General features: G+C 37.5%; 2 protein-coding genes across 2 annotated transcripts; one reads left to right on the plus strand and one right to left on the minus strand.

Moving 5' to 3' along the window:
* Nucleotides 1–30: 30 nt before the first annotated feature.
* On the minus strand, nt 31–2,831 carry LOC103967559 (putative 4-hydroxy-4-methyl-2-oxoglutarate aldolase 3). The gene is made up of 2 exons (XM_009380812.3): nt 2,673–2,831; nt 31–655 (listed from the first exon to the last, which is right to left on the minus strand). The coding sequence occupies exon 2, from the start codon at nt 645–647 to the stop codon at nt 147–149; it is 501 nt and encodes a 166-aa protein (XP_009379087.2). The 5' UTR covers nt 648–655; nt 2,673–2,831; the 3' UTR covers nt 31–146.
* A 15,269-nt stretch (nt 2,832–18,100) lies between these two features.
* LOC103967560 (receptor-like protein kinase BRI1-like 3) lies at nt 18,101–23,099 on the plus strand. The gene is given in 3 exon segments (XM_009380814.3): nt 18,101–18,495; nt 19,030–19,967; nt 19,970–23,099. Coding segments are annotated over 2 exon segments (3,624 nt in total). The 5' UTR covers nt 18,101–18,495; nt 19,030–19,075; the 3' UTR covers nt 22,702–23,099.
* Nucleotides 23,100–23,665: the final 566 nt, after the last annotated feature.

The raw sequence follows: 23,665 nt of genomic DNA on the forward strand, positions 1-23,665 counted from the left end.
TGTCAAGCAATGCAACAAAAACAAGGTTACTTGATATGCTAACAAAACTACTTAAACAAGAAATTCCAAGTACAACTGAATTTAAGAACTCAATCCCTCTTATTGGTAGGACAAGAATAAAATGGGAATCAATCAACAATGCTTATTCAAACAGACAATTCATATGCTGAAATAAGGATGCCATCATTATCTGCATACAACCATTCCCCTTCACGGATCAAGGTTCCCGCAATGTTGATCAGAACATGCTTTTCTCCGACGCCTTTTTTGTTCGATTTCACTGGATGAGATGCCAAAGCCCTCACCCCAATGTCACACTCATTGATCTCGTCTACATCTCTAATGCAGCCATTCACCACAATACCTGTCCATCCCATGTTTTGAGCCAACTGTCCCAAGTTCCCTCCAACCAAAGAACATCTCATGCTTCCTCCGCCGTCAATAACCAGAACTCTTCCCTCGCCTTTGGTCTCGAGAAGCTGTCTGACCAAGACACTGTCCTCAAACACCTTAAGTGTGGTAATGGGGCCTGAGAATGCTCGAGATTGTCCGTATGTCTGGAAAATTGGTGGCAGCACACGCAAACATCCACTTTCCAAAAGAGTGGTATTCGAATCACAAATTTCAGCAGTTGCCAAGGTAGCCATATTTTTGCCTGCAGATACATACAATCGGCATATCGTTATTAAAATGTGGTAATGCAAATAAAAACTGCCTAAGAATAAGCTCAAGCAAAACAAACAATAATTTCTCGTCGCACTTAGAGATTCCTAGAATTCTAGTATACTCGAGAAAATAGAGGGATCAAAAGAATCTTAGGCCTTGTTTAGCAGGTTGGACTGTACTGACTATTTAAGTCGGATAAGATAATAATCATCAGATAATACTGACTAAATTAGTCGGACGTTTGGTGTAACATCGGACTAATAGTCGTATTATTTATACTCTGTTTGTTATTATCTAGAAACCGAAAGACTTTCAAATCCTATCTTCAAAACAAGAAGCAAATAAAAAAATCCCCCATAATTGAGCAAAACCTAATTTCAACTATGTTTGATTGTGTGTTGGATTAACAGAACTTTAGATTATAATTATTATTTTTTAATAAATTTTAAATAATGATTAATGGTAAAATGAAGAAAAAAGGTAACTACACATAAGAAAAATTAAAAATAAAAAAACAGCATGGCGTAGCATCGCCACCATTGTGCTTCTCACCACCAACTACAACCCATGATCTCCATGGCTTCTAATCCCTTGAAACCGAAAAATAAGATGAAATATCTCCTAATTTATTGAAATTTCCAGATGGGGGGAGAGAGATTATGGTTCGAGAGGATTTCCTAGGAGTTAGACAACTTTGAGAATTTCTAAATTTGCTGAAATTTCCAGATCGAGAGGAGAGAGACAGAGAGATTATGGTTTGAAGCTTTGAGAACCTAGAAAGAGGTTGTTGGGTTGGAGAAGAAGATGAGGAACCAGACGGCAGTGTGTTTCTGATCGAAAGAGGGAAGAGAGAATGCACAGCGTGTTTTTGATTCAGTGTCCGGACTAATTATCCTTCGCCTTTCGAGATTATTAGTAAGGTGCTGACCGTATAAAAGAGGCCAACTATTTTATACTGAAGTGCACCAAACACTCGAATCCGTATAATTAATCATATCCGATTCATTATACAAGCTGCCAAATGAGGCCTTAGTGTTTAGACGAGTACGGCGCCAGCATTGTGTATACTGCAGAGTACTGATTTATATAAAAGCAAGCTCGGTAAATTCATCGACCATATTTGCATTCGATATAACCAATTAAGTGAAAAAGTATACTAGGACACAGTTTGCTAGGATCCAATTTGTCGCACAATCTGAAAAATAGTGTATCTTGGAGCAGTTTAAGAGCTCTTGAGCACGCTTCCTTGGTTCCTACAAGCCGGATTTTTGAGGCAAGTTCCAGTCAACAACACCGAGATTCAAGAGAGACAGAGTGACAATCACAAACACCCCCCCTCCTTCAAAAAATTTACTTTCCAAAGTATGTATCAAGGTTAGCAGCACGAACTAAACTAATGGAAAACGAAATCCCACATCTTCAGATGGAAATCTAGAGAAACCTAATGAGGACAAGCTTAAATCTTCCTAAATGCCCCAAAAGTTGAATGAGCAGCAGGAGATTAAACAGTCCTTTAGTTAGCAAAAGGAAAGAGGAGCGGACAGAGGGATGAATAATTTGATTAAGTGAATTACTAGAGGCATAAACTCACAAAGTTTTACTTACGGACAAAAAAACCAATAAAACATGAGGAATTCAAATAAAATAGAACAAAAAAGCCATGCATCTAACATCTTTGATCCATTAGCACTCATCTAATTGTATAATGGATTGATCAGTGACATCTGACAAGATGCTAAAGGGTAGTTTCCCCCAGTACCAAGTTTCCCGTCTGCACTCCTCTCCTCGTTTTGGTCCATTGATTCTAGGGAGGATAGCAGATGAGAAAATGAGAATGCAAAAATCATTTTTTAAAATACCAAATTCCGACGTAAACTTATTTATACCTGGAATGCCACGCAAACTTATCGAGAACAGTGACAGTATTTCAAGCCAATAACATGCCGTAGCATCTAACGCAGACAAATTTACATAAGGAAAGCTGAAAACAGGGAATTGAAGCTTACCCAGAAGAGAACGAGATGACAGTGTTTACTCTTCTTCTTGTTCTTCTTCTATGTTTGCTCAGTCGGTCAAGTCTTTCATTCTTTTTACATAAAATAGTTAAAAGATGGTCAAAAGCAGCCGATATCAGCCTTGAAGAGTCTCAGTTGTAGTTACCAATTTGGCAACAGATTATCCTGTAGGGTTCTGTGCCCCCTGAAATTTCCTTGAAGTTGCAGTACCCGCCAATGTTAGTTTAATAGCCTTTCCCTCCCTCTATGAATATCCTTGGGCTAGTCCAAGTTAAGGAAGGGTTGGGCTACTAATTTCCTGAGGTTTCATGGGTCATGTTGTGGACTAGTCACTAACCCTACGCTGAACCGGAAAATGTGGCTCAAATGCTACACATAAACTAGGTACATAGGCCGACCCAGCCCTGTAAATGCATCGAGCCAAGTCGACCCGCAACTATAGAGCCGGTTTAAGTCAGTTTATCTATTTTAGAAGGCAACCGGTTAGTTTTGTCACAATAATTTGGGGTCGGTCCGGCCCAATATAGGAGTGACTCAAAAAAAAGTACTCAGTTCGAACGAGACTCGAATTTAAGTAGGGCCGAAAGCAATCGGCTTATGGGACAGACAAAATTGGATTTGAATCTAAATTACTATGAGTTCTCCAAATTATTATATACTAAAGCCCTGAATTTAGACTTCTGGGGCTGTTATGGATTATGTTCGAGTTGAATTTAGTATTCTGGGTTATTGAATTTGAATAACTGTTGGGGGTCATTGAAATTGGTATTCTGTAATATTTTGAAGTTATAATGGGTTTGATTTCAGGAACTTTGGGCTTATTGAATTTTGTATGCTTTGGTATTGTGGCTATTGGAGGGGGAAGAGTCAGTTTAGTATTCTGGTTATTTTGTCATTTGAGTTTGGATTAGAATTCGATTTTGATTCAATCGAATAGTCTACCTTTTTTTTTTCTTTTCTGGTTCTAAAGTTTCCTTCATGCAAGGCAATCCATCAAAAGTCTTCTTGAGCAGCAGTTAAAAATTTGAATGTGGATTGATTGCTCGAGCAGCGGTTAAAAAAAAAAAAAAAAAAAAAAAAACTAACGAAAAGTCTTCAAAAACTTTAGTTTTAATCAAAATAACAAAATAAAAGTGTAAGTGAATAGTATCATGAGTGACTTTTTAGGCTAAAAATGTTTTTAACGTTAAAAGTGAACAGTACCATGAGTGTCTCACTACGACTCCCTTAAAAAAATTGAAGGTAGAATCGAATAACAAATAGGAAACTTTAGAATGGTGGATGACGAAGTTGGAATAGCATCGAATTGATGTTTTTGGTTTTTAAAGAGTGGTGGGCGAAGTAGCGGGAGTGAAGTGCTAATCCTGCTTCAAACATGATTGCAATATAATTAGACCATTTTCAATTAATTGCAGATAGATTTGTGCCTTGACTTATGTATTGTAGGATGATATTTTGTTTTTTTTTTAACCTTTTGAGCATATTCTTAGATCAGTGGCGATGACAATGTAGAATCCTAAGCTCTTTGTGATGGGAATCAACGGTTCCAATGCAACATTCAGGCTATTTAATAAATCAGCGGTTCAAATGCAGCATTCAAGCCAATGGTGGTGACATGTGCTTTAGACAATTCTCTAAATCAGGTTCAACTTTATCTCAAATATGCATAAAGTTATTGTTGATACTTAAAGAAAATTTTGAGTTTAGCTTTGATAAAAGTAACTTTACACTGACATATTGTGTTGCGCCACCTCCTTTTCTACTTATGCTACAAGGAATCGTACTCAATTTTGAGTCTCTCATTTTAGCCACATCACCACCAACTACTATTGCACCTTAGATACTTAGCCACATCACCACCAACTACTATTGCACCTTAGATACCAATTAAACAACCATCACTCACAAATTTGCATGAAAAACTCATCATGTAAACTGTATATAGCTAAATATGTAGAAATCCACATTTTTGTTGTACATAGGCTCTTAATGTAAATTCAATAGAATATAGATGCAAATTTAAAGACTTATTCTACCATGTGGATTCATCTACTTTGGTTGTTTTTTGAATTATTTAGAAATTGATGTGTTAAATTGTGGTTAAGGTTTCAAAACCCACAGCGGAGCACGGACATTTTTGCTAGTAAGGGCTAAAATATCACTCACATTTAACTAAAATAGTTTAGTCCACACCCAACCACCAATTAAGCCTTGATTCACACTCTTTTTTTTTTTTTTTTTTTTTTTTTGAACAGACAATATTATCCATACTAATGCGGTGGGAGAGTAGGCTAGCCTCACAATGGGCTAACAATAATGTGGTTCAAATTCGTTTTTGACGAGAATTGAACCTCAGACCTCTCACTTACAAATGAAAAGGATTATCATTAGACTGTAGTACTAAGTGGCAATTTTGACACTCAAAATTATGATACCCTGAAAGACAAATGCAAAAGAGTGGAAGTTGAAAAAACAAACGATAACTTCCCTTTCCTGATTTTGTGAAGCATTTACATGTAGGCGACTAAATGTAGCACAACTCTTTATTGTACCATTTAAACATCAGTTCCAGCCGCGTTTGCTTCTCACGGGCAGGGAGCAGCTGCAAAGTTTATATCTGCAGCAGCTTTTGTTGCTAAGAAATAGTAGCAGCTGACCCTTTCTGGTTAATACATTTTGTTCCATTTTTTTTTCCCCTTCTTATTACAAGTAAGAAAGCAAGGTATTAGCGATCAGGTTTTGTCTGAGGTTGTGTTCGGATTTTTCCTTACTCAATATTGTTAGTTTTTAAGAAAAATACTAACAAGTAAGAACTTGTACAAGATTGTTTTTGTAAAAAACATTTCTACTCATAAGCATTTCTGCTAAAATACACTTCTACTTAGAAGTACTTTTTAAAGAAGTACATAGCAAACGCTTATTAAGAAAGAATTTCTATGACACAATCACAAACAACTCCTAATTGACCTTACCAAAAACAAAGTAATAGAAATTTTAAGACACATGCATGTTTCTCTTTCTCGAATATTCAACCGTTCATGAAGAAAAGAGAACAGTTGTGTATATCAATATCATGAACTGATATGGCATATGACTATGTCGTCACACGAGCTTGGTTCTTACCTATTGCTTTCACTTATTAATTTGGTCGGCCCAAAATGTCAAAGCAAATAGGTTATTAGGGGAAGAAAAGAAAATTTGAAGACAACTAATGGTATGGTAGGTCTGAAGAAAAATATTTAAGAAATAAACGTGGTACCCACGATTTATAACTTTTGAAGAAAATTAACCTTCCCAACCCATGATTATATTTCATGATTTACAGGTAAGAAATATGGATCCCTTTAATCTTCCATAATCCATATCACGTAAAAGTCTTTAGCTAGATATACTCTATTTGATTTGATCTAGTCGAGGCCAAAATGGCGACATGAGTTACTCAATGCCCTCACATAGCTCGAAAGTTACAATTTTATCCATTGATATTTTAGTTGGTTAGAAACATGTAACATGTTAATTCATAAGGAAAACGAATTGGGTGGTGCTACATACATCAAATTCATGCATTAAATAATATGACACATTCTATACCATATAAATTTTTGGAATTAGTTACAATACATACATGTATTTAATACAATCATCATCTGATGATTAGATATAATTCATGTGAATATATGTATTTAGTACTATCACCATATGATTGTTGAGATGGTGATTGTATTAACTGCATGTAAGTATTATAGCCAAATCTTAACCTTTTTATTATAATTTATTAATAAAATTTCAACTTGAGTTAAAGCACAAATTTGATTGGTGCCATATAATTTAATGTACAAATTTGGTGACATTATTCTAACAATTTTTAAAGATTTTAATAGAGCCAAGCATGTTCACGCAAGGATGAAGGATGAGTAAAAACTATTAAAGGGAGATGTTAGTAGTCTTTCACTCGTGCATATTTATTTTATTTTCTCTAACTCTCTGTTTTACGCAAGTGACCCTCTATTATAGCGGTGAAGAAGAGTATTACCCTTGCATTACGGTATATGTATAAGCATTTTTATATTTAGTTATTTTTCTTGAAATGATCTTTAAAGGCTAAGTAAACAATTCACTATTCAGGTATCAATATCATTGTGCAACACTCGCATGATGAAAAGCTAATAAAATTAAATATATAAAAAAATCTAAATGAGTGAGTTGCTGACGTACATTGCCATTAACATAAACCTTGCAAGGATTGCATTCATCCATTAACGACTATAAACGTAACCCTACCAAAGATAGTATCCATCAATTAACGAATATTAACGCACGTAAGCCCTACAAAGTTAACATCCATCAATGACTATTAACATAGACCATTAGAGTGTGTCAGGAATATGATTTGGTATACAAAGTGTTATTATAAAAGTGGTTGAAATTTCTTTTTCAAGTATCAACCGCTTGTATAATGACATTTGATGTATCAAACCGTATTTCTGGCATACTAAAAAAATCTCACGATCAGTAAAGCTCTAGTTTCATTTACTTTTTAGAGAAATCAAAGTCATGGTTTTGATTATTTATATTTAATTCTTACTATTGTTCTTATTTGCTCACTTGACTCACATCCACAAAGCTAAAATCGCTTGATCTCCTCATCATCAAAGTGATCGACGTTGGTCCAACATTAGAAAAAGTACGAGCAGACAAAGCTTTTTTTTCTTAGTATTAGAGACAAAAATCTCATAATTAATATCAACATCTTTCATAATCTTTTGAAAAGAAAAGCGAAAATACTATTCGTGTCAATCAAACTTTTTTCCATCTCTTGTAAACAGTATCACCCAAGTAATGATTATATAGCTAAGGACGGGTGTATTTCACGAGCTAAAGCGCTTTTGTTAATATTTCATATTTGCTTCAGGTTCTCATCAATTTGTCACATGCAGTTAAAGAGCATTAATTTATCGTATTCAAATACGTTCATTATATTTTGTGAGTAAAACAATAAGTTTGTAACTTGAGTGATATATATGACGTCTTATGTTAGTTTTATGGGCTTTAATATCACTTGTATAGAAAAAGAAAAATCCGAAACAACAAAATAGGATAACGTCAATAGAACTTTCGTGCTGGTGTGGAAAAAGCAATTGAGACATCTATTTACATGCTAACCAATATTTCAACTAACCCTAGCTAGGGTCTCAATGACACGTTTTAATTTTTAGAATCTCCCATGGAAAACGCAATGTACCAACTCACAAATAAAGTCAAATATTTCGGAGGGTTCCACCAGCAATCGACCTGGCTCCACTTTTTCGGTTCTTCCTTAGACGTCCCTACTTTGGGCAGACCAAAGTTCCTGGCCACCGGAAGAGTCATGGCACGTTTTGTTGCTTCTCCCTTTTGGAACACTCCAAGCTTTCTATTCGTTTGATTAATCAAACTTAATCACATGTATATCTAATCAGATTGTTTATAACATCCTTTTGCACAGGTGAGACTCAGTCACGTTATTGGCTACATAATCTCTTGTATACGGGAAAAATGAAAAGAGAAAAATGTTTTTTTCCTTATGCTAAAAAATGGTTTTGATTTTTGTAGTTTGAGCGCAGTTTCATTAACTATTTTGTGATTTGAAGTATACATATTAATTGTGGCAATTCAAGGACAATATCTTAATTTCGTAAGAAAAAATCGACAAAATTACTATGAGTGAAAAATGTGAGATTAAATTGGACGAAGGGCCTTTATGCTCACTAAATTATATTTCTGTATCGAACTTGTTTTAGTAATGACTTTCCCTTTGACTTCAAATGTACCCCCTAATGTGGTAATTCTATTAAAAGAATTGACAGATTTAATTATCGTCCTTGTTTTCAATCTCTAACAAACTATAGGACTCATGTCAATTTTGAAACTATTGAAACCAAAGTGAAACTTCGGTCTCATTACAGGTAATCAACAATACAAGAACTTATGTAAGAATTTTTTATTTTACTTGTTCCCTTAAACGGGTGGTCTAGGGTTTAGAGCAACGAGAAAAAACAAAAATTCTTGCATAATCGTCGTCAAACAAATATGTGTAGATCACACGACACAAAACAAATAGAAACTATGAGAATACGACAGCAGATGAATTCACTCAATTTGAAAAACGAGCAGAAACAAACAAAGACACTAACAAAAACCGTCTTCAGACAAATTGGAGCAAATTACGTCCCAATTATTAGGGAGCCAATATTATACGATTACAATAGACTAATAACTAAGAAAAATAGTGAATACAAAATTGCTAGCAAACGAGCAAAACATGTAGCAATGCCACCTACTAATTGAGTATTGTTATACGTACGTAGCTTATTTGCTAACTACATCTTAACGGAAATCAAACCTACTTGAATAATTAAGTTCTACATAAGTCTTGCCTTGTATTATATGTAATCAACAATGTAATTGATAAATATGAATAAAATGATTTTGTTATTATATACTAATCACATTGTTAATCATCGTGAATGTGAAATTCACTTATATAATTAGATCAACTTATACGAGATATATAAGGATCAACAACGAATAGTGCAAAGAGTTTTATCATTTCCATACCAAGAGGGGAAGGGAAAAAACGACCTTTGCGTGAACAATATTTACGTTGGCATTTATGCACCAATGAATACCTACCTAACAAATAATAAATGGTATCCATAAATGGACAGAAATAGTATAGAGGAGGAGTAAGGTTGAAGAACCCGTGAAAAGGGAAGGAGGTATGGCTAATAGCTTTAGCTCTTGAGTCAAAAAGCAGTTGAGTTTGGTCCCAAGGGAGGGGAGAGGAACTCGGAAGTCGAGTTGAGATCATCTCCAAATTTTGTTCGGATTCACCAAGAAATCTGAACCACATAAATTAAATTTTGCACATCTTATTAACTCATTACACTAATTCACCTCATATAAAACAAGAGCCCGAATCTTTCTTTCTCTTGAACTATCTGGATTTTTTTATCATTAGTTTCCGGATAGCGAAAACCCGAAAGGATCTTAACTCTAGGAAGTCTTATGTGGTAAAATTCTCTCACTGAAATTTTATATAGCTTTTGGCATGGAGGGAAACCATGGAGTAGGGTGGATTTTGGCACTTTATTCATTACCAACTTTATATAAATAAATAAAAGGGACGGTCCATAAATCAATCTGCTTAATAAAAGGGACGGTCCATAAATCAGTCTGCTTTCTTTGCGAGGATTCCGCTGTTTTTAGCTAAAGCAACAACATTTTCGTTTTGGTTTATTTGTTATATTTCTCAATCATACGTGTTATGACATTGACAATGTTGCCAATGATTTATAAAGGTTAATTTCATATTTGCTTCCTAAACTATTGGAATTTTCCACTTTAATCCACCAACTTTATTGATTCTTAAACATTTGAAAGTATGTGTAATAAAGACGGAAAGTGATTTTTGTTACAGAAGTTCACTAAATAGCACATGAACTCAATTTGGACATTTTAACTTACCTACTTGCTCAAAATGTCTTCTATAGATTAGCACTTGACCACTTTTGTATCGAAGGAAGCTTCTAAGCTAAGAAATGGTCAAAACCAATGCGATTAGTTTTGTTTGGAGATGTTTAAACGCCACAAAAACTAACGATAAAAAAAAAATAGTTTTCACCTCAAGAAAAATGATTATGAGGAAATTGAACTGCGTGGTATGTTCGAACCAAAAACTAACCAAATTGAATTGTGCCTACTACTAATTTTATCAACTTTTGTAATTGACGTCACTATTGTCCTCACTTAATAGGTTTTTAAAAGTTTAAAGGCCAACTTCAAACAAAAACAAACATAAGGACCAAAGCATAACGACGACTAAAATTTAAGGAGCAAATTTGTAACTTAACTCATATGATAAATAACAAATAAATTAAGATGACTAAAGATTTTATTCATGACAGTCTTAGTTACTTTATTATATGAGAAATGCTAAGAAGATTCTCATAGTGGGATTTTCTATAGATTCTCCGTCATCTCAACTTTTTGACACAATTCTTATCACAACATTATTAAATATTATGCTAAAAAAATAAAAGGGAGAGAGTTTCATTTTTTTAAAAGTCTCATTAATATTTTCCTTATTATATTATTTAATAATTGTATTTATTTTGTTGGTTTAGGTGCAAAGTGCGAATCTAGCGGAGCTGCTGATGGGGTTTGGGACCTATTTTCTTTGCCTTATTCTTTGTTAAGAAATCGATGCACTCGTGTGTAAAGCATACTGACAAAATGCACCCCCACTCAGCTACAACCTCTCAACAACTACAAATATTTTGGCAGACTTGGAGTTTTAGGTTTTTGGAGTTTTGAGCGAGAGACCCCAGACCGAGAGAGATCCGCCAAACCCTATGTCCCGCGCCCCGCGCCTTCTCTCAGCTTTTCGAAATTTTCTATTTTTATACCATCAAACAACACGACCACCACATTATTTTAGTGACTCGAAGTCGCCCGTATACGCACGAGAGACGCGTAAATAAAAAATAGTAGCCCTATTCGCTTTTAATCAAGTGATATTTTTCATCTTGTTTTCGTTATCATTGAATTTTTTTGTTCTATTTGCGGGTCTTAGTTTCTTTCCCGTTTGCATCTCTTTGTTTTTTTATTTAAATAAAATTTTTGAGATGAGGGACATAAGGGTTGTTTTATCGAGAAGTTAGCATTTTCTAATTGCTATGAACGGGATAGAAGTAGCTTATTTTTGTAGCTGATAGCTAAATTTCGGATCTTGATTATTTCTAATCGCTTTGTGTATATTAAAGAGTAAGGCAAATCCTTCATCATCAACATTTATAAAATTAACTAATAATTTTCTCTTTTTAATGTGAAAAGACGTTTAAACAGTAAAAGAGTTGAGTTAGTATCACGTTGCGCAGATTTTGTCCGTGGAGTAGAAGTTTGATGTTTTTTGTTTATAGTTTTACCCAAAATCATCCATATTTATCAATATATTTCCTTTTTCAAAAATTTGAATGATATTTTAGTTTTGTATTTATTAGTTTTTTTTTAAATTTTATTACTATTAAAAAGATAAAAGAGTTCAAAATTATTATAATAATTTATAAAGGGGCTTTTTGTCACATCCCGACCCGGGGTGGATCACTTCCCGGGCCCGCTCCATCACCGTAGCACGATATTGTCCGCTTTGAGCTTACCATTCTCTCACGGTTTTGTTTTTGGGAACTCACGAGCAACTTCCCAGTGGGTCACCCATCATGGGATTGCTCTAGCCCCCTTCTCGCTTAACTTCGGAGTTCCTACGAAACCCGAAGCCAGTGAGCTCCCAAAAGGCCTCGTGCTAGGTAGGGATGGGAATATACATATAAGGATCACTCCCCTGGGCGATGTGGGATGTCACAATCCACCCCCCCTTAGGGGCCCGACGTCCTCGTCGGCACATTTCCGGCCAGGGATTGGCTCTGATACCAATTTGTCACATCCCCGCCGGGGGCGGATCACTTCCTGGGCCCGCTCCATCACCGTAGCACGATATTGTCCGCTTTGGGCTTACCATTCCCTCACGGTTTTGTTTTTGGGAACTCACGAGCAACTTCCCAGTGGGTCACCCATCATGGGATTGCTCTAGCCCCCTTCTCGCTTAACTCCCACATCGTCCAGGGGAGTGATCCTTATATGTATATTCTCATCCCTACCTAGCACGAGGTTTTTTGGGAGCTCACTGGTTTCGGGTTCCATGGGAACTCCGAAGTTAAGCGAGTAAAGCGCGAGAGCACTCCCAGGATGGGTGACCCATTGGGAAGTTCTCGTGTGAGTTCCCAAAATCAAAACCGTGAGGGCGTGGTCGGGGCCCAAAGCGAACAATATCGTGCTACGGTGGTGGAGCGGGTTGGGGAAGTGGTCCCTTTCGGGCGGGGATGTGACAATTTTAGATCCAGATCCAAAAACGTAGAGTGTTTTTAGGAGTGAGTCAAGTTATCTAATTATATGTTTTTATTTCTTTTATACTCATTTTATATTTTCTAAAAATATTAAAAATCAATTAAAATCTTCTAATATTATGCATTTTCCAACTCCAAAAAAATATATTTAATATCTTATAACAAAAAAACTAATATACTAACATAAATTTATCTACAAAACATTTTATCCTAACTCAAGTAACAAATATATGAATGTATATAATACCTATACGTGAGATATGAAACCTAATTAAAAGGTAGAAAAAACATAACATACCTACAAGCAAGACACATTAATTTGTGACAGGTTGATTATAAAAAAAGAATATGTCATATAGGTAGATAAATATAATTAACCTATGATATAGGTTGATTATAAAAATTAAAAATAAAATCTATAAATAGGGTTTAAAGCACGAGGAAGAATAAGAAATAACAAAAAGATAAATAAAAAGAAATAAGCAAAGAGATAATTGTGAAGAAATTTAATTTTTATAATAAATCTTATTATTGAAGAGATAACTATTGATAATTAAATAATTAAATATAACAAATTGGACTTATTTAAAAAAACCGGACTATTCCTATTATTGGCTCAAAAAATTGGACTTATATCAAGTTCCCCCATTTATAAAAGAGAAGTAGCGCAGGGTGGAAATCTTACACCCTATTCATTAGGGGCAAGGATCCTTTTCCTAGAGGTCTTGGAGATCCCGTGATCTTGACTGTTATATCGTACGGTCATAAATCATTTTAAATTTTAAATTAAATATAAATAGTACTAAAGAAAACTGACCGCATAATATAAGATAAACGGTCACGATCACGGAATCCCAAGAAAAATATCCTCCTTCATTAGGATATTTGACTATATGGCACCCTCATATTTGAATGACAGTTCCACTTAATAATATTAAAATATTGACACCTAGCAAGAAAATCTTAACTGGCTGGCACCTTGTTAAGCAATAATTTAGTTTTTAGTCATAAATAGTGGATTTGGAGAGCAGTTTATCGGTGACCAATTCACTTACTCAATCACGAAATTATTTTAACGATATATTAGTTCCCTCCTTTCACTCATGCAATGAACGTCCACAACTTTAAACCTAAAGTCCTTGCTTGGTATTTTATTAACTTTTTGAGTCTTAAAAATAGTTTTTTTAAGACCATTTTATTCAATGTTATTACGTATGAAACACTTGCTTGATTTCATGCTTATTTTCTTGCTCCTCTTTTTCTACGCAAATAGTAGAGTATTATTCAACATAACTTAGATTTATGTGACAGTCTGTAGCATTCCACATCGTCCAAGGAAGTGATCCTTATATGTATATTCACATCTCTACCTAGCACGAGACCTTTTGGGAGCTCACTGGCTTCGGGCTCTGTCGGAACTCGGAAGTTAAACGAGAAGGGGGCTAGAGCAATCCCATGATGGGTGACCCACTGGGAAGTTGCTCGTGAGTTCCCAAAAACAAAACCGTGAGAGAATGGTAAGCCCAAAGCGGACAATATCGTGCTACGGTGGTGGAGCCGGCCCGGAATGTGGTCCGCCCTGGGCCGAGATGTGACAATTTGGTATCAGAGCCTAACCCTGGTAACATGTGTGCCGATGAGGATGTTGGGTCCCTAAGGAGGGTGGATTGTAGCATCCCACATCGCCTAGGGGAGTGATCCTTATGTGTATATTCACATCTCTACCTAGCACGGGACCTTTTGGGAGCTCACTGGCTTCGGGTTCTGTCGAAACTCCGAAGTTAAGCGAGAAGGGGATTAGAGCAATCCCATGATGGGTGACCCACTGGGAAGTTGCTCGTGAGTTCCCAAAAACAAAACCGTGAAGGAATGGTAAGCCCAAAGCAGACAATATCGTGCTACGATGGTGGAGCGGGTTCGGGATGTGGTCCCCCCCGGGTCGGGATGTGACACAGTCAATGTATGAAGAGGCCTTAGTAATCACGCAGGTCGAGTAAATCATGAACTAGCATTTTTAGAATGACTAAAAACGTTTTTGAAAATAAAATATTTTTGAGTTTCATAATAAGCACTTGAGGTGTTTCCTAACGATTGGTTCCAAAAATATTTTCACAAAAAACGGTTTCAGCTATTTAAACTCCAATCGAACTCGAAATGTTTCATATATATTTTGTTTCCATGTGAAAGCTAAAGGTTTCTATATTGATAAAGATTTAAATACACTAGATTCGCATACATGTTCGAGACAAGAAAAAAACTTGTAAGAAGCTATAACAATATAAAGAGAGGTACAACAGACAAATCCTCTTTATTCAACATTGATTAATACAACTCAATTGTCTTTTGATTTGGTAAATGTATAACCTTGTTGATATATTTTGGGTCGATCTAGATTTTATTTTTAATCTATTTGCGTTGGGATTTGAAGATTGTGTTTCCAAAACTACCAAGGAATGTATCCCACTTTGTATTTGGTATCTAATATGCTTACAATAGCACATACAAAAATGACAGTGACGAATGCTAGCTCCTTTTTTTACTCATGCCATCTTCATTCTTTCTTCTTCTTTTTTGACAAGCAACTACAAAAAGATTTCACGCAAACTAAATTTACAAGAGGTCGCAAATATATACCTATTTTGCAGTGATCAATTTCTTGATATGGAGAAAAATTCGCACAATCAACAAATGAAATAAAACCTCTACATGCTACCACACACAAAAACTAGATGCAAAAAGTATAATTTGTTGAAAAAGACGATAAACGTGATAAATCAAGCACCATATGCACACATAAGCCACTGCTAAAATAGCCATAGCTGAAACAACAAGGCCACAACACTCGCCGAAGCCACGCAACACAAAACATTAAACAAAACTAACTAATCCGAAAAGGGAACCACCAATCTTCATCCTTATCTTTTTCATTTAGCAATGTAATTTGATCAACAAAATTGTCTATTCTACAAGTCACTTTCTAAAATTCATCTAAAAACAAAACCCAATAAAAAATTATTTAGTCATCTGACTGTTATAAATTTAATAAGTAAATTCAGTGTTTCAACTTTATTTTTAATCTATTTGTGTTGGCATTTAAAGATTCTGTTCCCAAAACTACCAAGGAATGTAACCTACTTTGTACTTGGTGCTTAATATGCTTACATTAGTACATAGTACATACAAAGGTGATAGTGATGAAACAAAACTAATTACACTACATTACGTCTCTTGTAAATACATGGTAGACTCATTTATGTATAGATTGAGTTCTACATATATATAAAGGGTGGTGCTATCCACATACCCATTTTTACTTCTTACATGTTCCTCTTAATTTTTTATCGTCAAATCGAATAAATTAAAGAATATCAATAGACAAAAAGTAAAAAGAGTATAAAAAACATGGTCATATTTAATAAATGTGGTAGATGTGATATTACATCAGATGAACGCTAGGTCCATTTTTCTTTGTCCTCCGATATTTTTTTTTCCCTCCTAATCTGATCATGAAAACATTGTAAAGTGCCCATTTTATAGGCCCCTTTAAATGTTCATCTAAGAAAACAAATTAAACAAACTCAAAAATCATCTAGTTATCTAACTGTTACTAAATAAATAGATAAAGTGAATGTTTCAATTAATCATTAAAAAAAAAATCGACAAACTAAAAAAATTATATACCCATATAATTGTTATCAAGTAAATATATCAATCCAACAAATCAACCAACTGAAAAACGGTTAACTTATGTAACTGTTATGAAATAAAAAGTCTGTTCGCTATTTTGACTATTGCTGTTATCACAACGTTAAACAAATGGTTAAACACTTTCCAACTTTGTTGTATTTCATATTTTGTAGTGATAATCTTGAATAATGTGGCGCAACACGAGTGAAGAATGCATATCAACATAAGCCCTTGAAGAACAATGTTTTGGAATCCATCAGATTTTGGGAGAAAACCGAACGGTTTATTTGAATAATTCTTGAATGGTGATTATAATAGTAGCCTTAAAGTTTAAATAGACTTTAGTCGAATCTTGGAAGTCCAGGGAAGTCATACATAATGTAAAAGAAGTAAATTGGACGTAAAACGAAAAGTTTGACTTTTATTACAAACTTTAAAATGCAGTATTACAAGTCCAAACGATCTCAGATGATTTTAATCTATCATACATAACGGCAAAGCAGTGAGTTTTCTGTCATATCCCGGTCCGGGCGAGACCACTTTCCTGGGCCCGACTCCACTGTAGCATGATATTGTCCGCTTTGGGCCCCAACCACGCCCTCACGATTTTGTTTTTAGGAACTCACACAAGAACTTTCCGATGAATCACCCATCCTGGGAATGCTCTCGCGCGCTACTCACTTAACTTCGGAGTTCTGATGGAACCCGAAGCCAGTGAGCTCCCAAAAGGTCTCGTGCTAGGTAAAGATGAGAATATACATATAAGGATCACTCCCCTGGGTGATGTGGGATGTCACAATCCACCCCCTTAGGGGTCCGACGTCCTCGTCGGCACACCATGGCCAGGGTTAGGCTCTGATACCAAATTGTCACATCCCGGCCCGGCGGGACCACTTCCCGGGCCTGACTCCACCGTAGCATGATATTGTCCGCTTTGGGCCCCAACCAAGCCCTCACGGTTTTGTTTTTAGGAACTCACACGAGAACTTCCGATGGGTCACCCATCCTGGGAATGCTCTCGCGCGCTACTCGCTTAACTTCGGAGTTCCAATGGAACCCGAAGCCAGTGAGCTCCCAAAAGGCCTCGTGCTAGGTAGAGATGAGAATATACATATAAGGATCACTCCCCTGTGCGATGTGGGATGTCACAGTTTCAACCAGGATGTCGTGCTTTTTTTGGGAAGGTATTATGCACCCAACATGGAGCTCAAACGTCAAATCTATGAATCCCCATAGCGTCATTTTTGTCTTTGTTAGCCCATATCGACTTCAATCTACTCGGTCGTCTGTACAAAAATAAATATTTTTAATCAACCTACTCCATTACAATATAAGAATAAGAACAAAACATAAAATAAATAATTAAAAAAAAAGTAAAACAAAGAGAAAGCTAGCTAGCATTACTCTAATACTCTTTATCCTAAAGCTTTACATATGCAAACATTTCCTTTTGGGCAAGTAACATAATTGTAAACATTAGTAAATTTATTCAGATATTTGCACATACAAATTTAATTCTACATTAAAAAAGGAAAAAAAATCACGATCACATTTTAGAGACGTACGTGCGGGGGAATCCGTCCAATTTTCCAACTCTCCAAGAGCCCGAAATTGTCAGAAAATTGACACCAGAGAGAGAGAGAGAGAGGAGGAGGAACCGTATCCAAAGTTTGACTGGACCCAGAACTAGAGAAAAATGCTGGGGTGGCATCACTGCCACAATTTACTCTCTCTCTCTATCTAGACTTTCTCTCTCCTCTGCCCCCTTAAGCCCACCAACTTGTCTTGTATTCTATTCTTGTTTTCTGTCTCACTTTACTTCCTCCAAAGCATCAAAAACTCCTCCCCTCCCCCTTTCCTCCCTCCCTCCCCTTTCCAAAACCAATTTATCTTTCTTTTTCTTTTTCTTTTTCTCGCCTTCGAAACAGAACCATTCATCCTTTGTTCATCGTATGACACTTCTGAGTGTCACATTCACAGAAAACATTTTTGGGGTGTTTCTGCTTCTTCTTCTGGGTTCTAAAAATCATCAGTCAAACACCAAAGAAAAAGAAAACAGAAGAAATTATTATTAAGGTTTATCGTTTGAAATGCTGTAGGATGTACCACTACTGTACTTTGGTTTGATGTTTATCAGAGACCCGACATATCTGAACCTCGTACCCAGAGACTCTGTCTGCTCCAAGGTATCTCTCTCTCTCTCTCTCTCTCTCCTTTCTTTTCTTCACAATCTTTGACTGACCATTATAGCTGAGCAATTGCCCTTTAAGTTGAAGCCCTACTTTTCTTTTTTCCATTAATATCATCATCTTTCTCTATCATTATTCATTCATGTTATTTTTTCATGGTATTTTCGAGCTCTTAAGTCTTAATTGTTGTGTTTTCTGATGGGTTTTTTTTCAAAGTTTGATGCTTTCATATATTTTTTATGCTTGACGGTGATTTCCACCACCAATCCCACCAACCCTTTTGTTTATTTTAATTTTTTTTTCTTCTGAGTTTTATTTTATTTTTCCAATTTTAAAATTTTTCATTAAGCAGCTTCCAAGCAAGCCCCACTAGAGAAAATGTGTGGAAAAAAAATGGAGGGTTCAGATTTTCAGCTCAGATCTGTAACGAAGAAACTGGTTGAGTTTTAGGTGTTTAAAATTTGAAATTGTATAGGTTTTTTTTTTCTCCATATGCTAAACCGATTATTTTTTTTCATGAAATTCTGAAAGGTTGATGATGTTGGAGAGAGATTAGAAGTTCAGATCACGACAAAGGATGATGGGATTCTTTTGCTTTCTGTTGATGTTTGTTTTTCACTTCCACCTGCACCTAAGTTTGACCTCAGGCGCCAGAACTTTGTCTTCAAGCGGCGGCGGCGGTGGCGGCGGCGGTGGTGATGTGGTGGAGCTGTTGTATGCATTCAAAGAATCCTCTGTTGTATCTGATCCCCAGGGCTTCTTATCTGATTGGAAACCTGATTCCTCCACTCCTCTCTGCTCATGGAAAGGCATCACCTGCTCCTCTGACGGCGCAGTCACCTCCCTCAACCTCTCCAACGCCGGTCTCATTGGCGGCCTCCACCTTCCGCATCTCGCCGCCCTGCCGAACCTCCAGCAACTCCACCTGCAGGGCAATTCATTCTCTGGTGCTGATCTCTCTGTGTCCAATTTAACATCATGCAGGCTTGAAACTGTTGACTTGTCCTCCAACAACATCTCCCAACCGCTTCCAGTCCGATCGTTTCTTCAGGGCTGCGGCCGCCTTGTTTTCGCTAACTTGTCGCGAAATTCAATCCCCGGAGGCGGTCTAGGGTTTGGTGCTTCTCTGCTTCAGCTTGACATCTCTCACAATCTGATTTCGAATGCGGATTGGTTGACTTGCAACAATCTGAACCTGCTCAATGTTTCACACAACAAGCTCACAGGAAAGCTGAGCGATTCTTTCTTGTCTTGCAAGAATGTATCAACCATTGACCTTTCGTACAACAATTTTTCCGGGGAATTGCCAAACAGCTTCATTGCAAAGGCTTCAGCTTCTCTCAAGTATTTGGATCTCTCACGCAACAATTTTTCGGGGAATTTCTCCGCCCTTGATTTCGGGCAGTGCAGCAGCCTCACTTTGCTTAGGCTGTCACATAATGCACTCTCTGGGGATCAGTTTCCTCCGAGTTCGAAAGCTGTCAGGCTCTAGAGACGCTAGACCTGTCGAATAATAAGCTCGAGAATGAAATTCCGGGTGGTTTGTTGGGTAATCTGAAGAAATTGAGACAACTATTGCTTGGTCATAATCATTTTTCTGGTACAATTCCTGCCGAACTAGGAAAAGCTTGTGGGACTCTTGAGGAACTCGATATCTCTGATAACATTCTCTCTGGAGAGTTGCCCTCGAGTTTTTTGTCCTGCACTTCACTGGTTAGCCTCAATCTCAGTCACAATCAGCTCTCGGGGAATTTCCTCAATACCGTTGTAAGTCGTCTTCCTAGCTTGAGATATCTCTATGTGCCATTCAACAACATAACTGGTCCTGTGCCGCTGTCTCTTACAAATGGCACGCGACTTCAAGTGCTAGATCTCAGTTCGAATGCCTTCACTGGGAACATTCCTTCAGGGTTTTGCTCCTCCAATGCTGCTTCAGTTTTAGAAAAGGTGCTTCTAGCTAACAATGTTCTGTCCGGGAATGTGCCCTCGGAGCTTGGAAACTGCAAGAACCTGAAGGCTATTGATCTGAGTTTCAACCACTTGAGTGGTCCAATTCCTTTAGAAATTTGGAGCTTGCCGAAGCTCTCTGACTTGGTTATGTGGGCAAACAACCTCACCGGCGAAATCCCAGAAGGCATTTGCATCAACGGAGGAAACCTGGAAACTCTGATTCTCAACAACAATCTCATCTCTGGAACCATTCCGCAGTCGATTGTCAACTGCACCAATATGATTTGGGTGTCACTATCTAGCAACCGCCTCAGTGGAGATATCCCGTCTGGAATTGGGAACCTCCATAAGCTTGCTATACTCCAGTTGGGCAACAATTCACTCTCGGGACAGATTCCAGCTGAGCTTGGCAAGTGTGAGAGCCTTATTTGGCTTGATTTAAACAGCAATGGATTAAGCGGTTCTATCCCTCCGGAACTTTCCAACCAAGCCGGCCTAGTCCGTCCCGGGATTGTTTCCGGGAAGCATTTTGCATTCGTAAGAAATGAGGGTGGGACATCTTGCAGAGGTGCAGGAGGACTAGTTGAGTTTGAGGGGATCCAGGCAGAGACACTAGAAAAGTTTCCTATGGTTCACTCCTGCTCGTCGACTAGAATTTACTCTGGATTGACAGTTTACACATTCACCGGCAATGGAAGCATGATCTTCCTTGATCTGTCTTATAATTCCTTGTCCGGAACCATTCCTGAAAACTTAGGTACGCTGTCCTACTTGCAGGTCCTGAACATAGGACACAACATGCTAGGCGGAAACATTCCTGATAGCTTTGGAGGATTGAAAGCTGTTGGAGTCCTTGATCTCTCTCACAACAATCTTCAGGGTTATGTCCCGGGATCGTTGGGGACTCTCTCTTTTCTGAATGACCTTGATGTGTCCAACAACAACCTCACTGGTAACATCCCTTCCGGAGGTCAGCTGACCACTTTCCCAGCATCCAGATATGAGAACAACTCCGGCCTTTGTGGGGTACCCTTGGCGGCATGTAGCTCTCAAAGGCACTCATCAGATTCCAAAGATGGAGGGAAAAAGAATTCTTTGACTTCAGGAATGGTAATTGGCATCACGGTCTTTTTCTTCTGTATCTTTATACTAGCGCTAGTGCTGTATCGGGTGAAGAAGTGCCAGCAGAAGGAGGAAAAGAGAGATAAATATATTGAAAGCCTTCCAACTTCCGGCAGCAGCAGCTGGAAACTTTGCAGTGTTCCCGAGCCTCTGAGCATCAACGTAGCCACATTCGAGAAACCTTTGAGGAAACTGACATTCGCCCATCTGCTCGAAGCCACCAATGGTTTCAGTGCAGACAGCTTGATTGGCACCGGAGGGTTCGGCGAGGTCTACAAGGCAAAACTGGGAGATGGCTGTGTTGTTGCAATTAAGAAGCTTATTCAAGTCACAGGGCAAGGCGACAGGGAGTTTATGGCGGAAATGGAAACCATTGGGAAAATCAAGCACCGGAACCTGGTTCCTTTGTTGGGGTACTGCAAGATCGGCGAGGAGAGACTTCTTGTGTATGAGTACATGAAATGGGGAAGTCTGGAGGCTGTTCTTCATGACAAGTCTAAGGCAGGGGTTTTGAGGCTTGATTGGGCAGCAAGAAAGAAGATTGCCATAGGGTCCGCGAGAGGTCTAGCATTCCTTCACCATAGTTGCTCACCTCATATTATCCACCGTGACATGAAGTCTAGCAATGTTCTTCTGGATGAAAATTTTGAGGCCAGAGTATCTGATTTTGGCATGGCAAGATTGGTCAACGCCCTCGACACTCATCTCAGTGTGAGCACCCTTGCAGGCACTCCAGGTTATGTTCCCCCTGAGTACTACCAGAGTTTTCGATGCACAACAAAAGGGGATGTCTACAGCTATGGCGTTATTCTGCTAGAGCTTCTCTCTGGGAAAAGGCCTGTAGACCCATCAGCGTTTGGTGATGACAACAATCTGGTTGGATGGGCAAAGCTGCTTCAGAGAGAGAAGAGATGGAGTGAGATACTGGACAGCAAGTTGTTGACACAAATATCCGGTGAGGCTGAACTATACCAGTATCTGCGGATTGCCTTTGAGTGTCTTGATGACAGGCCATTCCGTAGGCCAACCATGATTCAGGTTATGGCTATGTTTAAAGAGCTTCAGGTTGATTCACAGAATGACGTCCTTGATGACTTTTCGCTGAAAGAGACTGTTGTCGAAGAACCATGAAAGAAATACTTTTTTCATAGCATATGGCATCCGGATGTGGTTCCAAGGATCAAATTTTCCCAAATCGAAGACCGGGGTTCTATCCTTCTCAATGCGCGCTGTATATAATAGAACTGTGAATCAGAGAGAGATGTAGAAGAAACGCATAGGGAGAACAAAGTAAATGATGAAGTCTTTTGTTAGCTCAAAGTTGGGGTAAAAGTGTATATTCGTTCATTCGAAAAATGGTGTGTATAACCAAGGCTTCGAAAAGGACTTTGTTTCTTTCTATTTGGCTTGTGTTCCTTCCTCTCTCACAGTTTTGCTAACTAATGTTTTACCATTGTCCATCACAATTGGTTTCTGTGATTTTGTAAAGTTGTAGTAGCAGTCTTTGAGTAATTCAAAATTTCAAACCATTTGCAGTTTTCTAAATAGGTTTCTGTATTTGTTTCAAGAGTTTTGAGGCAAAAATTCATACATTGTTCATCATTTAATCGTCTTGCTTCGGCCCTCGAAACCGCGAGTTAAACTACCATTCTTTGAGCTCTCTACAGCAGACTACAAAATGTTGATATTGTACTAGTGAAGACTCTCGTCCTCTCATCCTCTCATCCTTTGCCTCTGCGGTATTATAACTAGAGAAAAAATAAGAAACCCGAAGGCTTACGCCTCACCTTCTGAGACTCTAAACGCTTTGCTCGACACCTTCGCCTCAGAAAACACTGTTATTGTTCAACTCCTGAAGAAATATGTACTTTCAAATCCTCCTGATGGATTGGTTTAACATGTTTTTGGATAAAATTTACTTTGAAGGCAAGCAATTCGTGCTTCAATTTTACCTTGAATTCGAAAGACATGCATGGTTTCGTATGCACCAACTATCAAGATAAAGCATCAAATTACTGCATTACTACTGGTAAAAAGCAGTCTGTTGTGCCCAAAACATTTCCCATGTTGAGGTTACAAAACCTACAGCAGCATG

The sequence above is a fragment of a genome, unplaced genomic scaffold (genome assembly GCF_019419815.1).
Source record: "Pyrus x bretschneideri cultivar Hongxiangsu unplaced genomic scaffold, Pyrus_bretschneideri_v1 Contig5, whole genome shotgun sequence".
NCBI classification, from domain to species: domain Eukaryota; kingdom Viridiplantae; phylum Streptophyta; class Magnoliopsida; order Rosales; family Rosaceae; genus Pyrus; species Pyrus x bretschneideri.

Bases quoted from the DNA above. Each gene is read 5' to 3' on its own strand.
- LOC103967559 (XM_009380812.3), bottom strand. From the start codon at position 647: ATGGCTACCTTGGCAACTGCTGAAATTTGTGATTCGAATACCACTCTT.